The sequence below is a fragment of the Brassica napus genome, chromosome C4, assembly GCF_020379485.1.
Source record: "Brassica napus cultivar Da-Ae chromosome C4, Da-Ae, whole genome shotgun sequence".
NCBI classification, from domain to species: domain Eukaryota; kingdom Viridiplantae; phylum Streptophyta; class Magnoliopsida; order Brassicales; family Brassicaceae; genus Brassica; species Brassica napus.
The window spans coordinates 45,413,106-45,432,975 of NC_063447.1; the positions used below are offsets into that span (position 1 = coordinate 45,413,106).

The following is a 19,870-nucleotide window of genomic DNA, read 5'->3' on the forward strand; positions in this document are numbered from 1 at the left end:
TCTCGACGCATCGTTCCGGAGATGCTTCGTCGAGACAGACTGTGACCACAGGTTCGCAAGTTGGTTCGCGTTTTTCCTCTAGGGCCGTGATGTTACGAGACTGCCAGAAGAGTTCAGCCGAATCTTGACTTCGCGAACCCTGGTCGGAGACCTTTTTCTCCATTTTTCTAGGAGTGGTCTTGAGGTCTGATCTTTTTCGTTTTTGTTCTGCGGCGTAACACACCTGCGATACTTTTGGGTTTCCCCATATTACCTCGACTCCGTTAGGGGTTGGAAACTTGAGGCAAAGATGGCACGTTGATGGGATGGCACGCATGGTGTTCAACCATGGTGTTCCCATGATAACTTTGTAAGATGCGGGACGGTCAACGACTAGAAACTCTGTACTCTTGTCACGGTTTCGGCTTTGACTGCGAGATTAATCGACCCGTAGGCCATGGTCATTTCTCCCGAAAGTCCCAGTAGTTGGCTAGGGTATTTCATGATTTCGGATTGATCGATCCCTATTTTTTCGGGAGTATCTTTGAAGATGATATTGGCCGAACTTCCGGTGTCGATTAGCACCCTAGCGACGTCGATATCTCGGATCGTCAGTTCGATAACAAGGATATCGTTTCGAGGTTTGGCTCGATTGACCGTTGCTCCCCCCCCCTTGAACAAGATGACGTTCGCGCACGTTGAGTCTTGCATATCGTTCCTGATCGTTGAGTGGCTTTTGCGGGTTAGATTGATCCGTGTCCCCCCCTCCTTCTAGCGCCAAACTGTGGGAACCGAAATTCGCATTGTCGATTTCCGTTTAAATTAGGAAAGTAGAAGAACCCTAATTTCCCAGAGGTCCCGAATATCTGCTAATACCACACGCCAAGCAATCAGAACACGAAACGAGAACAATAATAAAATAAGAAATCGAAAGAGAGAGCAAGATAGTTCTTATTCCGAATCTGCGTTTGAGCGTTTACAACAAGGTAAGTGCCTGGGCTACGAGAGCTGTCGGCGAGATTCCTAGTTCTAAAACCCGAAGACGGCAAAAGCCTAATTGAGTCACAGCTCGAATAACAAAAATGAAAAATTAAGTTTGCTATGAAAAAGTCTCTCCCCATGCCTCTCGCCTAGGACTCCTTATATACTGGCTCCAATGTCGGTTTACACTTTTTCTCTTCTGCCCTCAAGCCGCCATAGCATAAAAATGGAGATATTCCATTTTTTCCGATCTTTGTAATTATCTTCAAAATTTTGTATTTATCCGTGGAAACTTGACATTTATCTTTCCTCGTGAACCAAGCGTAAACCGTCATGTGTCTTACGGGCTGTTGGTTACGAAATCGTAAGTTGGGCCTCGAGTCATGTCTTAGGTCCCTTTGGGCCGTCTTCTGACTCGAAGCGTTTATTACGGCTTCTTTCGATAAAGAACAAACTTTCCGCGGTTTTTACGGTAAAGTTTGATTGATAACTTAGAATGGCGGGGAACGTGAAATGGGTTCGCTACGGTCATCGGGAGATAGCATCGAAGGGTAGATGAGAATGCATGGACTAATGTCGTATCGACATTTCGGAAGAGCTCGGTCGCTACGTAGCGACCGAGCGGAACACAAGTTCGGTCGCTGCGTAGCGACCCTTTTCGAGCTCTTGTCCGATGACTCGCGTTTCTTCCGCAAAGCTTTTCGTAAAGAAGAATCTATTTCGAAAAAGTATTTGTCGAAGAAGGTTTCTACGTTTTCTTCTTCGGGGATTTGGACGTTAACTTCGTCGCAACCGTTTTCGACCCCAACATATGAGTTATATATACAAATAGACTTTGATCAAAGAAAAAATAGACAAATCGACTTTCATTATAACTGGAAAGTAATCTTTTAATTTGAAATGTAACCTTTTTATTTTACAAGTATTAAATTTGTTATTTATTAAGTTCTTAATTAATGCATACATACTTTTTAAAATTGCAATGGATTAAAATAAGTAAGTTCATCGAAAGGCAAAAAAAAGTCAAATTTTTTTTCTGTCATAGTAAGAAATATTCTCAAACAATTAACAAAAACTTAGTAAAACCTGCAAAGAGTCACTAATTAGTAGTTTTATGATGTATGGGAAAAAACAAAAACAAACTAGCAAACGTTCAGTCAAGATTTCTATAGAATTTATTATTTTGATTTATAGTAGAAGGTTGAATAACCATATTGCATTACTATGGTAATAAAATTAAACAAAAGATAATAATTATGGTAGAGAATTCAAAACAGATATACTATATATATCTGAGTAACTGAGTCAAGATGTCATATGTATCTTTTCAATTAACTATATATAATTGGGACTCAAGTGTGAGTTCAATAAAGCATTTTATATAAGCTTTTAAGGTACACATGCCAATTTTATAATAATCCTAATCTCTAATTATATTAATATCACCATCATAAAATATATCTATCTTTGTCATAATATGCTTTATTTTCAAATTATATCGATCAACTTAAGTTAAATAATACATATTCCCATTTTCATATTTTCTAAGTTCTTCAAATAGTAAAAATTGTAATCATAAAAAGCCAGTAATTATATGTTTTTAGAAGAGTGATTTTCCATTTCCATCATGTTAAAATTTTCAGATTACATTTATTGTTTTGTTTGCTTATACTGGCTTACGCTATTGTTTAAAGTAATGATATAATTTTTTTACTCTCTTGAAGTATCAATTTCTGAATATATTAGAAGTTTACATAAGCATTAAATAATTATTTTTTTAAATAAGATTGAGTTCAATTTAGTTAATGCAATTTTGAGTCTCTTTGATTTTCCAGTTTACATAAAAAAAAACTATTTTGGAATTCAGATTCTTGAAACTGAGTGATGTTACTCAAAGTATTATTTTGGAATTTACGGGAAATGATGTCAAAAGAGATGGCTAAAATAAATCCAGATATGCTAATGCTAAGTGATGATCAGACTCCTAAGATTGGAGCTAGCTTGAGCCAATCTAAACGAAGGAAGATTGCAATTGTTGGCATTAAACCCAACATACCTGACCTGAATGTGAAACCTTGTTATGATTCTGATGAGGAAGAAAAAGGAGAAATTACAAAAACATTTCCGAATCTTGCAGGTTTAAAATCTCATGATGGATGTTATGTTAATCATATGCTTTTGTACGAGCTTGAGGTCGAGATCTTTGCTCGTTTTCCATGCTTTGAATACTGGAAACTGCAGTTTCTTAACAAGAAATTTTTGCAGTTGTTAAAAAGTGGTGAAATTTTCAGGGTGAGACAAGAAAAAGGCCTTGTGAAACCCTACGTGATTTTGCATTCAGGGGCTGATTCAAATTGGGAAATGTTTGATAAGGATTTTAAAACCATTCAGAAACTTCCTAAAGTTCCTTCTTCTGACTATTGCTTTTTCCACAGCGATAAGGAAACAATTAGTGTGGGTACTCAGTTAATTGTCATTGGAAGAGAAATAGAGGGAATTGTGGTGTTTCGCTACGAGCTAGAGAATCATAAGTGGTTCAAAGGTCCTTCAATGATCACACCGAGGGTCATGTACGGTTCTGCTAGCCATGGAAAAACCGCATTTTTTGCAGGAGGCATTCAAAAGGATGACAATGAGAACCCTATAGTTGTTCGAACCGTAGAAAAGTATAATGCTGATACAAAAAGTTGGACTATGATTAATGGAATGCATAAAGCAAGGAAGTTCAGCTCAGGATGTTTCTTGCGTGGAAAGTTTTATGTCCTCGGTGGCCGAGATGAGAATGATAAACACCTCACTTGTGGAGAAAGTTATGATGAGACCACAAATTCTTGGGAGTTGATACCTGACATGTTAAAGGACATGACATTCATTATTCCTTCCCAATCTCCGCCTCTTATAGCTGTGGTTGATGACAATCTATACATGTTGGAGACATCTTTGAACGAGCTTCGCGTATATGATATAAACACAAATATTTGGAAGAAACTTGGTGTTGTCCCTGTGAGCGCAAACACTACCTTTGGTTGGGGGACTGCGTTTAAATCTATGGGAGATAGACTTCTGGTTGTTGGAACTTCTCACTCTTGGCATAGGAAAGCAATAGTCTACTCATGCCGTCCTTCTCCAGACGTGGAAGAGCAGCACTGGGAAGAATTAAAATATTGGTGCACTGGTGCTGAGCTCCCACCGTTTATTCATAACTGTTGTGTTATGTTTGCTTAAAGTTGTTTCCGAGGCAAACTTGTTTTGTATTTGTGCTTACAATAATTGGGTGGCCATTTGGAACCCCGAAACAATTAAAATTGTGGTTTTCTGTTGTTTTTGTTTTCTGAGTTTTTGTTTTTGCATTTGGGATTAAAATGTTGTTGTTTTCGTTTATAAGTGCTTATGTTTGTGCAAAAAAAAAAAGATTAATGATGTTTATGTAATGCTTATTGAATTTTATAGTTTTGTTTCCCCCTCCCCTCTTTAGCCATTAATGTTACCTAATCATGTTCAGCTAAAATCTTTATCATGTTTCAGTTTGTTTTTCCAAAAAATTAGGTTTACAGAAGTTATATACCACATTAAAATCATATCTAATTTTTACTTGCTTGGTTTGGACAACTAGAATTTTCAGGTTATTAGGTTTTTAACCATAAACAATGGTTGTATTTTTTAAATAAAATTGCCTATTTTATTTTACATGGTTAGATAATCGATTTACTAAAAACATAGAATGTACTAATTTAACTTTGGTAATTTTGATAAAACATTTTTATTATATTTTATGTGAACCCAAATTGTATTATTTACCCAGAGGAGTTGAAAATACAGGAGTTATAAATAATTAGAAATAAGAAAGCAACAGTTATAAAAATGTGCTTGTTTATCATCTATAAATAATAATAAGAAAGACCTTGTTATTTTTATATTATTATTAATCAGTTTGATACTAGCGGCTTGATCCCCGTAACTAGTTACTAGATAATCCCAATTCGAAAATCCATGATCAATGATTTGACTTCACTATATGTTGTTTCTTTGAAGCCGATTTAAAGAACTATCTGAAGCTATAGGGGCATCAGATTTCTCATCGTAAAAGTGAACATTGTGAGCTACTTAAAAGGGTACCAGAGAAACAGTAAATATCTATTGCATTATGACAAACACAATTTTTTTATAATCTAACAGCAACTAAATACAGTTTGGTTAGAATCAGGTTAATCATAGGGTGTTTAATTAATACTTAACTTTCTTTTTATACATTTTATGTGTTATATATACAAATAGACTTTGATCAAAGAAAAAATAGACAAATCGACTTTCATTATAACTGGAAAGTAATCTTTTAATTTGAAATGTAACCTTTTTATTTTACAAGTATTAAATTTGTTATTTATTAAGTTCTTAATGAATGCATACATACTTTTTAAAATTGCAATGGATTAAAATAAGTATGTTCATCGAAAGGCAAAAAAAAATCAAAATTTTTTCTGTCATAGTAATAAATATTCTGAAACAATTAACAAAAACATAGTCAAACCTGCAAAGAGTCACTAATTAGTAGTTTTATGATGTATGGGAAAAAACAAAAACAAAGTACAAACGTTTAGTCAAGATTTCTATAGAATTTATTATTTTGATTTATGGTAGAAGGTTGAATAACCATATTGCATTACTATGGTAATAAAATTAAACAAAAGATAATAATTATGGTAGAGAATTCAAAACAGATATACTATATATATCTGAGTAACTGAGTCAAGATTTCATATGTATCTTTTCAATTAACTATATATAATTGGGACTCAAGTGTGAGTTCAATAAAGCATTTTATATAAGCTTTTAAGGTACACATGCCAATTTTATAATAATCATAATCTCTAATTATATTAATACATACTCATATTTTTATACTGTATCACCATCATAAAATATATCTATCTTTGTCACAATATGCTTTATTTTAGAATTATATCGATCAACTTACGTTAAATAATACATATTCCCATTTTCATATTTTCTAAGTTCTTCAAAGAGTAAAAATTGTAATCATAAAAAGCCAGTAATTATATGTTTTTAGAAGTGTGATTTTCCATTTCCATCGTGTTAAAAAATTTCAGATTACATTTATTGTTTTGTTTGCTTATACTGGCTCTCGCTATTGTTTAAAGTAATGATATAATTTTTTTACTCTCTTGAAGTATCAATTTCTGAATATATCAGAAGTTTACATAAGCATTAACTATTTTTTTTTTAAAGAAGATTGAGTTCAATTTAGTTAATGAAATTTTGAGTCTCTTTGATTTTCCAGTTTACATAAAAAAAACTATTCTGGAATTCAGATTCTTGCAACTGGGTGATGTTACTAATGTATTATTTTGGAATTTACAGGAAATGATGTCAAAAGAGATGGTTAAAATAAATCCAGATATGCTAATGCTAAGTGATGATCAGACTCCTAAGATTGGAGCTAGCTTGAGCCAATCTAAACGAAGGAAGATTTCAATTGTTGGCATTAAACCCAACATACCTGACCTGAATGTGAAACCTTGTTATGATTCTGATGAGGAAGAAAAAGGAGAAATTACAAAAACATTTCAGAATCTTGCAGGTTTAAAATCTCATGATGGATGTTATGTTCATCATAAGCTTTTGTACGAGCTTGAGGTCGAGATCTTTGCTCGTCTTCCATGCTTTGAATACTGGAAACTGCAGTTTCTTAACAAGAAATTTTTGCAGTTGTTAAAAAGTGGTGAAATTTTCAGGGTGAGACAAGAAAAAGGCCTTGTGAAACCCTACGTGATTTTGCATTCAGGGGCTGATTCAAATTGGGAAATGTTTGATAAGGATTTTAAAAACTTTCAGAAACTTCCTAAAGTTCCTTCTTCTGACTATTGCTTTTTCCACAGCGATAAGGAAACAATTAGTGTGGGTACTCAGTTAATTGTCATTGGAAGAGAAATAGAGGGAATTGTGGTGTTTCGCTACGAGCTAGAGAATCATAAGTGGTTCAAAGGTCCTTCAATGATCACACCGAGGGTCATGTACGGTTCTGCTAGCCATGGAAAAACCGCATTTTTTGCAGGAGGCATTCAAAAGGATGACAATGAGAACCCTATAGTTGTTCGAACCGTAGAAAAGTATAATGCTGATACAAAAAGTTGGACTATGATTAATGGAATGCATAAAGCAAGGAAGTTCAGCTCAGGATGTTTCTTGCGTGGAAAGTTTTATGTCCTCGGTGGCCGAGATGAGAATGATAAACACCTCACTTGTGGAGAAAGTTATGATGAGACCACAAATTCTTGGGAGTTGATACCTGACATGTTAAAGGACATGACATTCATTATTCCTTCCCAATCTCCGCCTCTTATAGCTGTGGTTGATGACAATCTATACATGTTGGAGACATCTTTGAACGAGCTTCGCGTATATGATATAAACACAAATATTTGGAAGAAACTTGGTGTTGTCCCTGTGAGCGCAAACACTACCTTTGGTTGGGGGACTGCGTTTAAATCTATGGGAGATAGACTTCTGGTTGTTGGAACTTATCACTCTTGGCATAGGAAAGCAATAGTCTACTCATGCCGTCCTTCTCCAGACGTGGAAGAGCAGCACTGGGAAGAATTAAAATATTGGTGCACTGGTGCTGAGCTCCCACCGTTTATTCATAACTGTTGTGTTATGTTTGCTTAAAGTTGTTTCCGAGGCAAACTTGTTTTGTATTTGTGCTTACAATAATTGGGTGGCCATTTGGAACCCCGAAACAATTAAAATTGTGGTTTTCTGTTGTTTTTGTTTTCTGAGTTTTTGTTTTTGCATTTGGGATTAAAATGTTGTTGTTTTCGTTTATAAGTGCTTATGTTTGTGCAAAAAAAAAAAGATTAATGATGTTTATGTAATGCTTATTGAATTTTATAGTTTTGTTTCCCCCTCCCCTCTTTAGCCATTAATGTTACCTAATCATGTTCAGCTAAAATCTTTATCATGTTTCAGTTTGTTTTTCCAAAAAATTAGGTTTACAGAAGTTATATACCACATTAAAATCATATCTAATTTTTACTTGCTTGGTTTGGACAACTAGAATTTTCAGGTTATTAGGTTTTTAACCATAAACAATGGTTGTATTTTTTAAAATAAAATTGCCTGTTTTATTTTACATGGTTAGATAATCGATTTACTAAAAACATAGAATGTACTAATTTAACTTTGGTAATTTTGATAAAACATTTTTATTATATTTTATGTGAACCCAAATTGTATTATTTACCCAGAGGAGTTGAAAATACAGGAGTTATAAATAATTAGAAATAAGAAAGCAACTGTTATAAAAATGTGCTTGTTTATCATTTATAAATAATAATAAGAAAGACCTTGTTATTTTTATATTATTATTAATCAGTTTGATACTAGCTTGATGTACTAGTTACTAGATAATCCCAATTCGAAAATCCATGATCAATGATTTGACTTCACTATATGTTGTTTCATTGAAGCCGATTTAAAGAACTATCTGAAGCTATAGGGGCATCAGATTTCTCATCGTAAAAGTGAACATTGTGAGCTACTTAAAAGGGTACCAGAGAAACAGTAAATATCTATTGCATTATGACAAAAAATTTTTTTATAATCTAACAGCAACTAAATACAGTTTGGTTAGAATCAGGTTAATCATAGGGTGTTTAATTAATACTTAACTTTCTTTTTATACATTTTATGTGTTATATATACAAATAGACTTTGATCAAAGAAAAAATAGACAAATCGACTTTCATTATAACTGGAAAGTAATCTTTTAATTTGAAATGTAACCTTTTTATTTTACAAGTATTAAATTTGTTATTTATTAAGTTCTTAATGAATGCATACATACTTTTTAAAATTGCAATGGATTAAAATAAGTATGTTCATCGAAAGGCAAAAAAAAATCAAAATTTTTTCTGTCATAGTAATAAATATTCTGAAACAATTAACAAAAACATAGTCAAACCTGCAAAGAGTCACTAATTAGTAGTTTTATGATGTATGGGAAAAAACAAAAACAAACTAACAAACGTTTAGTCAAGATTTCTATAGAATTTATTATTTTGATTTATGGTAGAAGGTTGAATAACCATATTGCATTACTATGGTAATAAAATTAAACAAAAGATAATAATTATGGTAGAGAATTCAAAACAGATATACTATATATATCTGAGTAACTGAGTCAAGATTTCATATGTATCTTTTCAATTAACTATATATAATTGGGACTCAAGTGTGAGTTCAATAAAGCATTTTATATAAGCTTTTAAGGTACACATGCCAATTTTATAATAATCCTAATCTCTAATTATATTAAGACATACTCAGATTTTTATACTGTATCACCATCATAAAATATATCTATCTTTGTCACAATATGCTTTATTTTCAAATTATATCGATCAACTTACGTTAAATAATACATATTCCCATTTTCATATTTTCTAAGTTCTTCAAATAGTAAAAATTGTAATCATAAAAAGCCAGTAATTATATGTTTTTAGAAGAGTGATTTTCCATTTCCATCGTGTTAAAAATTTTCAGATTACATTTATTGTTTTGTTTGCTTATACTGGCTCTCGCTATTGTTTAAAGTAATGATATAATTTTTTTACTCTCTTGAAGTATCAATTTCTGAATATATCAGAAGTTTACATAAGCATTAACTAATTATTTTTTTTAAAGAAGATTGAGTTCAATTTAGTTAATGAAATTTTGAGTCTCTTTGATTTTCCAGTTTACAAAAAAAAAAACTATTCTGGAATTCAGATTCTTGCAACTGAGTGATGTTACTTAATGTATTATTTTGGAATTTACAGGAAATGATGTCAAAAGAGATGGTTAAAATAAATCCAGATATGCTAATGCTAAGTGATGATCAGACTCCTAAGATTGGAGCTAGCTTGAGCCAATCTAAACGAAGGAAGATTTCAATTGTTGGCATTAAACCCAACATACCTGACCTGAATGTGAAACCTTGTTATGATTCTGATGAGGAAGAAAAAGGAGAAATTACAAAAACATTTCAGAATCTTGCAGGTTTAAAATCTCATGATGGATGTTATGTTCATCATAAGCTTTTGTACGAGCTTGAGGTCGAGATCTTTGCTCGTCTTCCATGCTTTGAATACTGGAAACTGCAGTTTCTTAACAAGAAATTTTTGCAGTTGTTAAAAAGTGGTGAAATTTTCAGGGTGAGACAAGAAAAAGGCCTTGTGAAACCCTACGTGATTTTGCATTCAGGGGCTGATTCAAATTGGGAAATGTTTGATAAGGATTTTAAAAACTTTCAGAAACTTCCTAAAGTTCCTTCTTCTGACTATTGCTTTTTCCACAGCGATAAGGAAACAATTAGTGTGGGTACTCAGTTAATTGTCATTGGAAGAGAAATAGAGGGAATTGTGGTGTTTCGCTACGAGCTAGAGAATCATAAGTGGTTCAAAGGTCCTTCAATGATCACACCGAGGGTCATGTACGGTTCTGCTAGCCATGGAAAAACCGCATTTTTTGCAGGAGGCATTCAAAAGGATGACAATGAGAACCCTATAGTTGTTCGAACCGTAGAAAAGTATAATGCTGATACAAAAAGTTGGACTATGATTAATGGAATGCATAAAGCAAGGAAGTTCAGCTCAGGATGTTTCTTGCGTGGAAAGTTTTATGTCCTCGGTGGCCGAGATGAGAATGATAAACACCTCACTTGTGGAGAAAGTTATGATGAGACCACAAATTCTTGGGAGTTGATACCTGACATGTTAAAGGACATGACATTCATTATTCCTTCCCAATCTCCGCCTCTTATAGCTGTGGTTGATGACAATCTATACATGTTGGAGACATCTTTGAACGAGCTTCGCGTATATGATATAAACACAAATATTTGGAAGAAACTTGGTGTTGTCCCTGTGAGCGCAAACACTACCTTTGGTTGGGGGACTGCGTTTAAATCTATGGGAGATAGACTTCTGGTTGTTGGAACTTATCACTCTTGGCATAGGAAAGCAATAGTCTACTCATGCCGTCCTTCTCCAGACGTGGAAGAGCAGCACTGGGAAGAATTAAAATATTGGTGCACTGGTGCTGAGCTCCCACCGTTTATTCATAACTGTTGTGTTATGTTTGCTTAAAGTTGTTTCCGAGGCAAACTTGTTTTGTATTTGTGCTTACAATAATTGGGTGGCCATTTGGAACCCCGAAACAATTAAAATTGTGGTTTTCTGTTGTTTTTGTTTTCTGAGTTTTTGTTTTTGCATTTGGGATTAAAATGTTGTTGTTTTCGTTTATAAGTGCTTATGTTTGTGCAAAAAAAAAAAGATTAATGATGTTTATGTAATGCTTATTGAATTTTATAGTTTTGTTTCCCCCTCCCCTCTTTAGCCATTAATGTTACCTAATCATGTTCAGCTAAAATCTTTATCATGTTTCAGTTTGTTTTTCCAAAAAATTAGGTTTACAGAAGTTATATACCACATTAAAATCATATCTAATTTTTACTTGCTTGGTTTGGACAACTAGAATTTTCAGGTTATTAGGTTTTTAACCATAAACAATGGTTGTATTTTTTAAAATAAAATTGCCTGTTTTATTTTACATGGTTAGATAATCGATTTACTAAAAACATAGAATGTACTAATTTAACTTTGGTAATTTTGATAAAACATTTTTATTATATTTTATGTGAACCCAAATTGTATTATTTACCCAGAGGAGTTGAAAATACAGGAGTTATAAATAATTAGAAATAAGAAAGCAACTGTTATAAAAATGTGCTTGTTTATCATTTATAAATAATAATAAGAAAGACCTTGTTATTTTTATATTATTATTAATCAGTTTGATACTAGTTGTACTAGTTACTAGATAATCCCAATTCGAAAATCCATGATCAATGATTTGACTTCACTATATGTTGTTTCATTGAAGCCGATTTAAAGAACTATCTGAAGCTATAGGGGCATCAGATTTCTCATCGTAAAAGTGAACATTGTGAGCTACTTAAAAGGGTACCAGAGAAACAGTAAATATCTATTGCATTATGACAAAAATAATTTTTTTATAATCTAACAGCAACTAAATACAGTTTGGTTAGAATCAGGTTAATCATAGGGTGTTTAATTAATACTTAACTTTATTTTTATAAATTTTATGTGTTATATATACAAATAGACTTTGATCAAAGAAAAAATAGACAAATCGACTTTCATTATAACTGGAAAGTAATCTTTTAATTTGAAATGTAACCTTTTTATTTTACAAGTATTAAATTTGTTATTTATTAAGTTCTTAATGAATGCATACATACTTTTTAAAATTGCAATGGATTAAAATAAGTATGTTCATCGAAAGGCAAAAAAAAATCAAAAATATTTTCTGTCAAACTAATAAATATTCTCAAACAATTAACAAAAACTTAGTCAAACCTGCAAAGAGTCACTAATTAGTAGTTTTATGATGTATGGGAAAAAACAAAAACAAACTTACAAACGTTTAGTCAAGATTTCTATAGAATTTATTATTTTGATTTATGGTAGAAGGTTGAATAACCATATTGCATTACTATGGTAATAAAATTAAACAAAAGATAATAATTATGGTAGAGAATTCAAAACAGATATACTATATATATCTGAGTAACTGAGTCAAGATTTCATATGTATCTTTTCAATTAACTATATATAATTGGGACTCAAGTGTGAGTTCAATAAAGCATTTTATATAAGCTTTTAAGGTACACATGCCAATTTTATAATAATCCTAATCTCTAATTATATTAAGACATACTCAGATTTTTATACTGTATCACCATCATAAAATATATCTATCTTTGTCACAATATGCTTTATTTTCAAATTATATCGATCAACTTACGTTAAATAATACATATTCCCATTTTCATATTTTCTAAGTTCTTCAAATAGTAAAAATTGTAATCATAAAAAGCCAGTAATTATATGTTTTTAGAAGAGTGATTTTCCATTTCCATCGTGTTAAAAATTTTCAGATTACATTTATTGTTTTGTTTGCTTATACTGGCTCTCGCTATTGTTTAAAGTAATGATATAATTTTTTTACTCTCTTGAAGTATCAATTTCTGAATATATCAGAAGTTTACATAAGCATTAACTAATTATTTTTTTTAAGAAGATTGAGTTCAATTTAGTTAATGAAATTTTGAGTCTCTTTGATTTTCCAGTTTACATAAAAAAAAACTATTCTGGAATTCAGATTCTTGCAACTGGGTGATGTTACTTAATGTATTATTTTGGAATTTACAGGAAATGATGTCAAAAGAGATGGTTAAAATAAATCCAGATATGCTAATGCTAAGTGATGATCAGACTCCTAAGATTGGAGCTAGCTTGAGCCAATCTAAACGAAGGAAGATTTCAATTGTTGGCATTAAACCCAACATACCTGACCTGAATGTGAAACCTTGTTATGATTCTGATGAGGAAGAAAAAGGAGAAATTACAAAAACATTTCAGAATCTTGCAGGTTTAAAATCTCATGATGGATGTTATGTTCATCATAAGCTTTTGTACGAGCTTGAGGTCGAGATCTTTGCTCGTCTTCCATGCTTTGAATACTGGAAACTGCAGTTTCTTAACAAGAAATTTTTGCAGTTGTTAAAAAGTGGTGAAATTTTCAGGGTGAGACAAGAAAAAGGCCTTGTGAAACCCTACGTGATTTTGCATTCAGGGGCTGATTCAAATTGGGAAATGTTTGATAAGGATTTTAAAACCTTTCAGAAACTTCCTAAAGTTCCTTCTTCTGACTATTGCTTTTTCCACAGCGATAAGGAAACAATTAGTGTGGGTACTCAGTTAATTGTCATTGGAAGAGAAATAGAGGGAATTGTGGTGTTTCGCTACGAGCTAGAGAATCATAAGTGGTTCAAAGGTCCTTCAATGATCACACCGAGGGTCATGTACGGTTCTGCTAGCCATGGAAAAACCGCATTTTTTGCAGGAGGCATTCAAAAGGATGACAATGAGAACCCTATAGTTGTTCGAACCGTAGAAAAGTATAATGCTGATACAAAAAGTTGGACTATGATTAATGGAATGCATAAAGCAAGGAAGTTCAGCTCAGGATGTTTCTTGCGTGGAAAGTTTTATGTCCTCGGTGGCCGAGATGAGAATGATAAACACCTCACTTGTGGAGAAAGTTATGATGAGACCACAAATTCTTGGGAGTTGATACCTGACATGTTAAAGGACATGACATTCATTATTCCTTCCCAATCTCCGCCTCTTATAGCTGTGGTTGATGACAATCTATACATGTTGGAGACATCTTTGAACGAGCTTCGCGTATATGATATAAACACAAATATTTGGAAGAAACTTGGTGTTGTCCCTGTGAGCGCAAACACTACCTTTGGTTGGGGGACTGCGTTTAAATCTATGGGAGATAGACTTCTGGTTGTTGGAACTTCTCACTCTTGGCATAGGAAAGCAATAGTCTACTCATGCCGTCCTTCTCCAGACGTGGAAGAGCAGCACTGGGAAGAATTAAAATATTGGTGCACTGGTGCTGAGCTCCCACCGTTTATTCATAACTGTTGTGTTATGTTTGCTTAAAGTTGTTTCCGAGGCAAACTTGTTTTGTATTTGTGCTTACAATAATTGGGTGGCCATTTGGAACCCCGAAACAATTAAAATTGTGGTTTTCTGTTGTTTTTGTTTTCTGAGTTTTTGTTTTTGCATTTGGGATTAAAATGTTGTTGTTTTCGTTTATAAGTGCTTATGTTTGTGCAAAAAAAAAAAAGATTAATGATGTTTATGTAATGCTTATTGAATTTTATAGTTTTGTTTCCCCCTCCCCTCTTTAGCCATTAATGTTACCTAATCATGTTCAGCTAAAATCTTTATCATGTTTCGGTTTGTTTTTCCAAAAAATTAGGTTTACAGAAGTTATATACCACATTAAAATCATATATAATTTTTACTTGCTTGGTTTGGACAACTAGAATTTTCAGGTTATTAGGTTTTTAACCATAAACAATGGTTGTATTTTTTAAAATAAAATTGCCTATTTTATTTTACATGGTTAGATAATCGATTTACTAAAAACATAGAATGTACTAATTTAACTTTGGTAATTTTGATAAAACATTTTTATTATATTTTATGTGAACCCAAATTGTATTATTTACCCAGAGGAGTTGAAAATACAGGAGTTATAAATAATTAGAAATAAGAAAGCAACAGTTATAAAAATGTGCTTGTTTATCATCTATAAATAATAATAAGAAAGACGTTGTTATTTTTATATTATTATTAATCAGTTTGATACTAGCGGCTTGATCCCCGTAACTAGTTACTAGATAATCCCAATTCGAAAATCCATGATCAATGATTTGACTTCACTATATGTTGTTTCTTTGAAGCCAACTTAAAGAACTATCTGAAGCTATAGGGGCATCAGATTTCTCATCGTAAAAGTGAACATTGTGAGCTACTTAAAATGATACCAGAGAAACAGTAAATATCTATTGCATTATGACAAACATAATTTTTTTTATAATCTAACAGCAACTAAATACAGTTTGGTTAGAATCAGGTTAATCATAGGTTGTTTAATTAATACTTAACTTTCTTTTTATACATTTTATGTGTTATATATACAAATAGACTTTGATCAAAGAAAAAGTAGACAAATCGACTTTCATTATAACAGGAAAGTAATCTTTTAATTTGAAATGTAACCTTTTTATTTTACAAGTACTAAATTTGTTATTTATTAAGTTCTTAATGAATGCATACATACTTTTTAAAATTGCAATGGATTAAAATAAGTATGTTCATCGAAAGGTAAAAAAAATCAAATTTCTTTTCTGTCAAACTAATAAATATTCTCAAACAATTAACAAAAACTTAGTCAAACCTGCAAAGAGGAGTCGCTTGTGACATAGGGTCACTTCAAGTTTTTAATTGGCCAAGTGGGTCACTGGAAGTTTTAATTGTCGAAACGGGCCGCTAGGGGGGAGAGAAATAAACCGGTGACGAATTTGGCCTTATGACCCGTAATGTTCTGGGCCGTGACCCATGAAACTCTTGAAAGTGTCCCAGACGAAACGACCCTAAGACTTAGCGACCCAAGCGGCCCAGAAGTTTCCGCACATGTGAGTTCGAGAATTTTTTTTTTTTTTTTGGGTGACCGGTAGTAAAGGTTAAAGGTAATATTAACCATTCATTTTCCCGCCGTTCACTGTTTTCTGATATTTGTGGTAATATTAATTAAACTAATATGTTATAAAACGCTAACTGGGTAATGGTGAGAAGCAGCTAAGAACTGGTGTACAACTAAAAGAAGCAACCCTACGATAAGAAGATATTCCCATCCTCTGAGGCCGTCGATGCTTATCCACCGTAACTGAAAAGGATGGAAACAATTAGCGGTGGTCGGAACGTCGGGTCAAGTAGTGGTGGCACACGTAGTAAGGAAATCAGGACCAACACCGACGAAGGTACAGAGTTTGAGCTCTAAGTTTCTGTATTTGTTTTTACAATTGTGTGCTTCCTCTATTTGGCAAATGACACTAACGGGTGCTCATGCTTGGACCGTAGGTCTGTGTAATTCTTGCATTGTGGTTATGGCTGGGAGGTGGATAATGTTTGACAATGGAGCTTGGGATTTCAAGATAGACAATGATAGAATGGGTAGAGCCGTCGATTCGTCCAGAATTAGAGGTGCTGAGGAGTTAAAAACGTGTATTGTAGCTGCGTATGGGCTTTTGGGAAAGGAAGTGTTAGCCGAGATGTCGTATTGGCTGAATGATGGAGAGAGTGAAATGGTGGGCCTACTGGCTTCTCCTGTCGAGATAGCAACGGACAAAGATTTCAGGATTTTCAAGGCGCTTCACCGGGCAGACAAATCCGTCAATCTCTTCGTAACATTAAGAGAAAGTGTTGGAGGAGAAATGATATTTCTAAGGTCGGAACGAGTAATACGGGTCTAAATGAATGCACCCGTTCGACCTCCTGATGAAGATGTTGCTTTTTTGATGGAAGTTCAGCAAATCGAAGAACGCTATAAACACAACTCTCAGTCTGGCAGCATGGTTGCGACGTCAAAGACCAAGACAAAAGTGGAGAAACTCTTGACGACGGGAGTGGGGCTAATTCAGAGAATTGCGAGCAAGAAAAGGGGAATGTTTGTGGAGATGACTTGGCAGTGGATAATAGAGAGAATAAGGAAGGCAAAGTCGAAGAAGGAGGCGCAGTAAAAACGGCGCCAGATAATCTGCCTCAACAAATATGTCTCATAGAAGATACGAGAACGCTAAGTGTTGAACAGGTCTCAGTGGAGAATGGAAATAATGGAGGAGCTCACGAAGATGTTGCTGCAGAAGATGAAGGCGATGATATCGATTACGACTACAATGGCTGGCATGATTATTGTAGAAACGATTGCGTGACGGACGACGACGACGATTTTGTAGAAGGTCCAGGCAAAGGAAGAAGTGGTGGACAGTCTGGTGGGAAGGGTATTCGGCGTCCTGGTGGCACAGGGGCTGCAAAATCGGCGTGTGGTAAGAAGCAACGATCACGTGGAGGTGGATATATATCCAAAAATAACGATTCTTCTGTGGAAATCACCGATCTAGCAAGAGATCTTGGATCACCCTCCAGATTGGACACAGAAGTAACAGAGACCGAGGTAGGTGTTGATGTTGTTCTTGTGACGCCCCCTCAATCTAAAAACAAACACACCCGGGTGACTGAAGATAATGATGATGATGCTGTTGTTGACACTCCTATTCCCCAGCCGGCCGCATTTCAGGGTGAAGAAGTATTGACGAAAGCCGGAGATAATGTGAGTGGTACTCCTACAGACGTTGGTTGTGCGCCCAATCAAGCAACAGAGGCCGTTGAAAGTGGTGACATATGTCTCGAAACTCCCCCAAAACAATATAACACGCACAACCGTGAGCTCGAAGATGAGGACGATGTTGATCCTCCTGTCACCGCAACTAGACAAGTTCAGGGTGGAGAAGCATTCATGAAAGGCATACAAGTACCAGATATGTATGGATATAATGATGTAGATGGTGTGTATAATGAAATGGATGGAAGCAGCTGCAACCCTCTTGACATTGACTTCAGCAAGGAGGACTCTGACATATACGTGGGAAGGACGTTCAAGCACAAAGCGGAGTGCAAGTTGACGTTGGCTATCTACGCAATTGCTAAGGTGTGCACGTTTAAGCTCAGGCATTGCAAACGCCGACTGACGGCGAAATGCTACGAAAAAGAATGCAAGTGGAGAGTAGTGGCTGTTCAACTCGGTGATTCTCCAACTTATCTGGTTAAAAAGGCAATTCTGAATCATGTATGCGTAGCCGACGTTAGAGGGAAGTATAAAAAACATGGTACAGCCAAAGTGCTTGCAGCTCTATTGCGTTCGAAATACGAGAGGCTCTACTCTGGGCCGCGTGCTATGGAACTTCCGGAAATGTTGCGAACGGAATTCAACTATACATGCTCATACTGGAAAGCTTGGAAAGCGAAAGAACTAGCAATTGCATCTGCGCAAGGAACAGAAGAGGATTCATACAAGATGCTACCACAGTACTTCCATGTACTCAAGCTAGCAAATCCTGGAACAATCACCGATATTAAAACAGAAAAAGACAAAGAAGGAAAAACAAGGTTTAAGTATGCGTTCATGTCCCTGAAAGCATGCATCGATGGATGGAAGTACCTGAGGAAGGTGCTAGTGGTGGACGGCACCCACATGTTTGGAAAGTACAAAGGTGTTTTGCTCAGTGCCAGCGGACAAGATGCTAACAGCCGCGTATTCCCGATTGCTTTCGCAGTAGTGGAAAGCGAGAACACAGAATCTTGGACATGGTTTTTCGAGAGGTTATCTACTATTGTAGAGGATGGTTCTGATTTAAGTATAATATCAGATAGATGCGCAGCAATTTTTCGCAGCGAAAGATAAATGGTACCCACGTGCACACCATGGTATTTGTCTCGTACACCTCCAGCGTAACGTTAATGATAAAGCAATGGTTAGCAGAGCTGGGGATGCGTTCAGAGTTTCGGTGTTTAAGGAGATAATGGAGTTTATTAAACTGACGGATTGGAGATGCTGGGATTATTTGGAGAAGATCGACAAGAAGCTATGGACACGTTCACATTTCGAAGGGGAGAGATTTAACGTGATGACTTCTAACGCTGCTGAATCGTTGAATAATGCTCTTCTGCCCGCTCGTGATAGTCCTATAATGGCATTGTTCGAGTTTATTCGCCGGAAGCTGTGTACATGGTATGTGATCAGACGCACCGAGATCAGTAAGATGAAGGGAAATGTTCCAGATAATATTCAAAAGATACTGGTCGAACAGCTGGTGCTGTCAACGGGCCTTCTAGTTATGCCATGTTCGACTTGGTTATTCGAAGTTACGCACAGGCCAACTAATTTTGGTTTCACGGTTGATCTGGATAAACGAACTTGCACTTGCCTCGAATTCCAAAAGCTTGGTTTGCCATGCCGACATGCCATTGCTGCTGCTTCTTGCCGTAATATGCAGTACACCATGTTTGTTTGCAAACACCATCTCAAAGAGACATGGGCTGAAACAGTTAGGGGTATCATACTTCCGGTTCCGGATCCAAAGGATGTTTAAGTGCCAGCCGAAATACTAACGGTTGATCTTTATCCACCAACGACCAAACGAACGAAGGGAAGACCAGGAATCAAACGTAAACTGTCCGCAGGAGAGATACCGGTAAGACTGTGGTGTTGACTTTGAACAATAATTTCAGTAATGTATAGTAAATTCTCCAATTATACCAACTTTATTGTTTACATCAGGGGGGGGAGCAAAAAACATAAGCCGAACAAGTGCTCAAACTGTTTTAAGGAAGGTCACAAGAAG

General features: G+C 34.8%; 5 protein-coding genes across 5 annotated transcripts; all 5 read left to right on the forward strand.

Moving 5' to 3' along the window:
- The first annotated feature begins 1,793 nt into the window (after positions 1–1,793).
- LOC125586269 (F-box/kelch-repeat protein At3g27150-like) lies at positions 1,794–4,613 on the forward strand. The gene has a single exon (XM_048756187.1). The coding sequence runs from the start codon at positions 2,845–2,847 to the stop codon at positions 4,183–4,185; it is 1,341 nt and encodes a 446-aa protein (XP_048612144.1). The 5' UTR covers positions 1,794–2,844; the 3' UTR covers positions 4,186–4,613.
- A 1,716-nt stretch (positions 4,614–6,329) lies between these two features.
- Positions 6,330–8,354, forward strand: LOC125586270 (F-box/kelch-repeat protein At3g27150-like). Its single transcript, XM_048756188.1, has one exon. The coding sequence runs from the start codon at positions 6,343–6,345 to the stop codon at positions 7,645–7,647; it is 1,305 nt and encodes a 434-aa protein (XP_048612145.1). The 5' UTR covers positions 6,330–6,342; the 3' UTR covers positions 7,648–8,354.
- Positions 8,355–8,612: 258 nt separating this feature from the next.
- On the forward strand, positions 8,613–11,808 carry LOC125586271 (F-box/kelch-repeat protein At3g27150-like). The gene has a single exon (XM_048756190.1). It carries the CDS (start codon positions 9,765–9,767, stop codon positions 11,103–11,105), a length of 1,341 nt encoding a protein of 446 aa, XP_048612147.1. The 5' UTR covers positions 8,613–9,764; the 3' UTR covers positions 11,106–11,808.
- Positions 11,809–12,041: 233 nt separating this feature from the next.
- LOC125586272 (F-box/kelch-repeat protein At3g27150-like) lies at positions 12,042–17,034 on the forward strand. The gene has a single exon (XM_048756191.1). The coding sequence runs from the start codon at positions 13,221–13,223 to the stop codon at positions 14,559–14,561; it is 1,341 nt and encodes a 446-aa protein (XP_048612148.1). The 5' UTR covers positions 12,042–13,220; the 3' UTR covers positions 14,562–17,034.
- A 1,963-nt stretch (positions 17,035–18,997) lies between these two features.
- LOC106428917 lies at positions 18,998–19,618 on the forward strand. The gene has a single exon (XM_013869666.2). The coding sequence runs from the start codon at positions 18,998–19,000 to the stop codon at positions 19,616–19,618; it is 621 nt and encodes a 206-aa protein (XP_013725120.2).
- The last annotated feature ends 252 nt before the right edge of the window (positions 19,619–19,870 follow it).

Excerpts from the sequence above, each read along its gene's own strand:
- LOC125586269 (XM_048756187.1), top strand. The coding sequence starts at position 2,845 with ATGTTACTCAAAGTATTATTTTGGAATTTACGGGAAATGATGTCAAAA.
- LOC125586270 (XM_048756188.1), top strand. The coding sequence starts at position 6,343 with ATGATGTCAAAAGAGATGGTTAAAATAAATCCAGATATGCTAATGCTA.
- LOC125586271 (XM_048756190.1), top strand. The coding sequence starts at position 9,765 with ATGTTACTTAATGTATTATTTTGGAATTTACAGGAAATGATGTCAAAA.
- LOC125586272 (XM_048756191.1), top strand. The coding sequence starts at position 13,221 with ATGTTACTTAATGTATTATTTTGGAATTTACAGGAAATGATGTCAAAA.
- LOC106428917 (XM_013869666.2), top strand. The coding sequence starts at position 18,998 with ATGGTTAGCAGAGCTGGGGATGCGTTCAGAGTTTCGGTGTTTAAGGAG.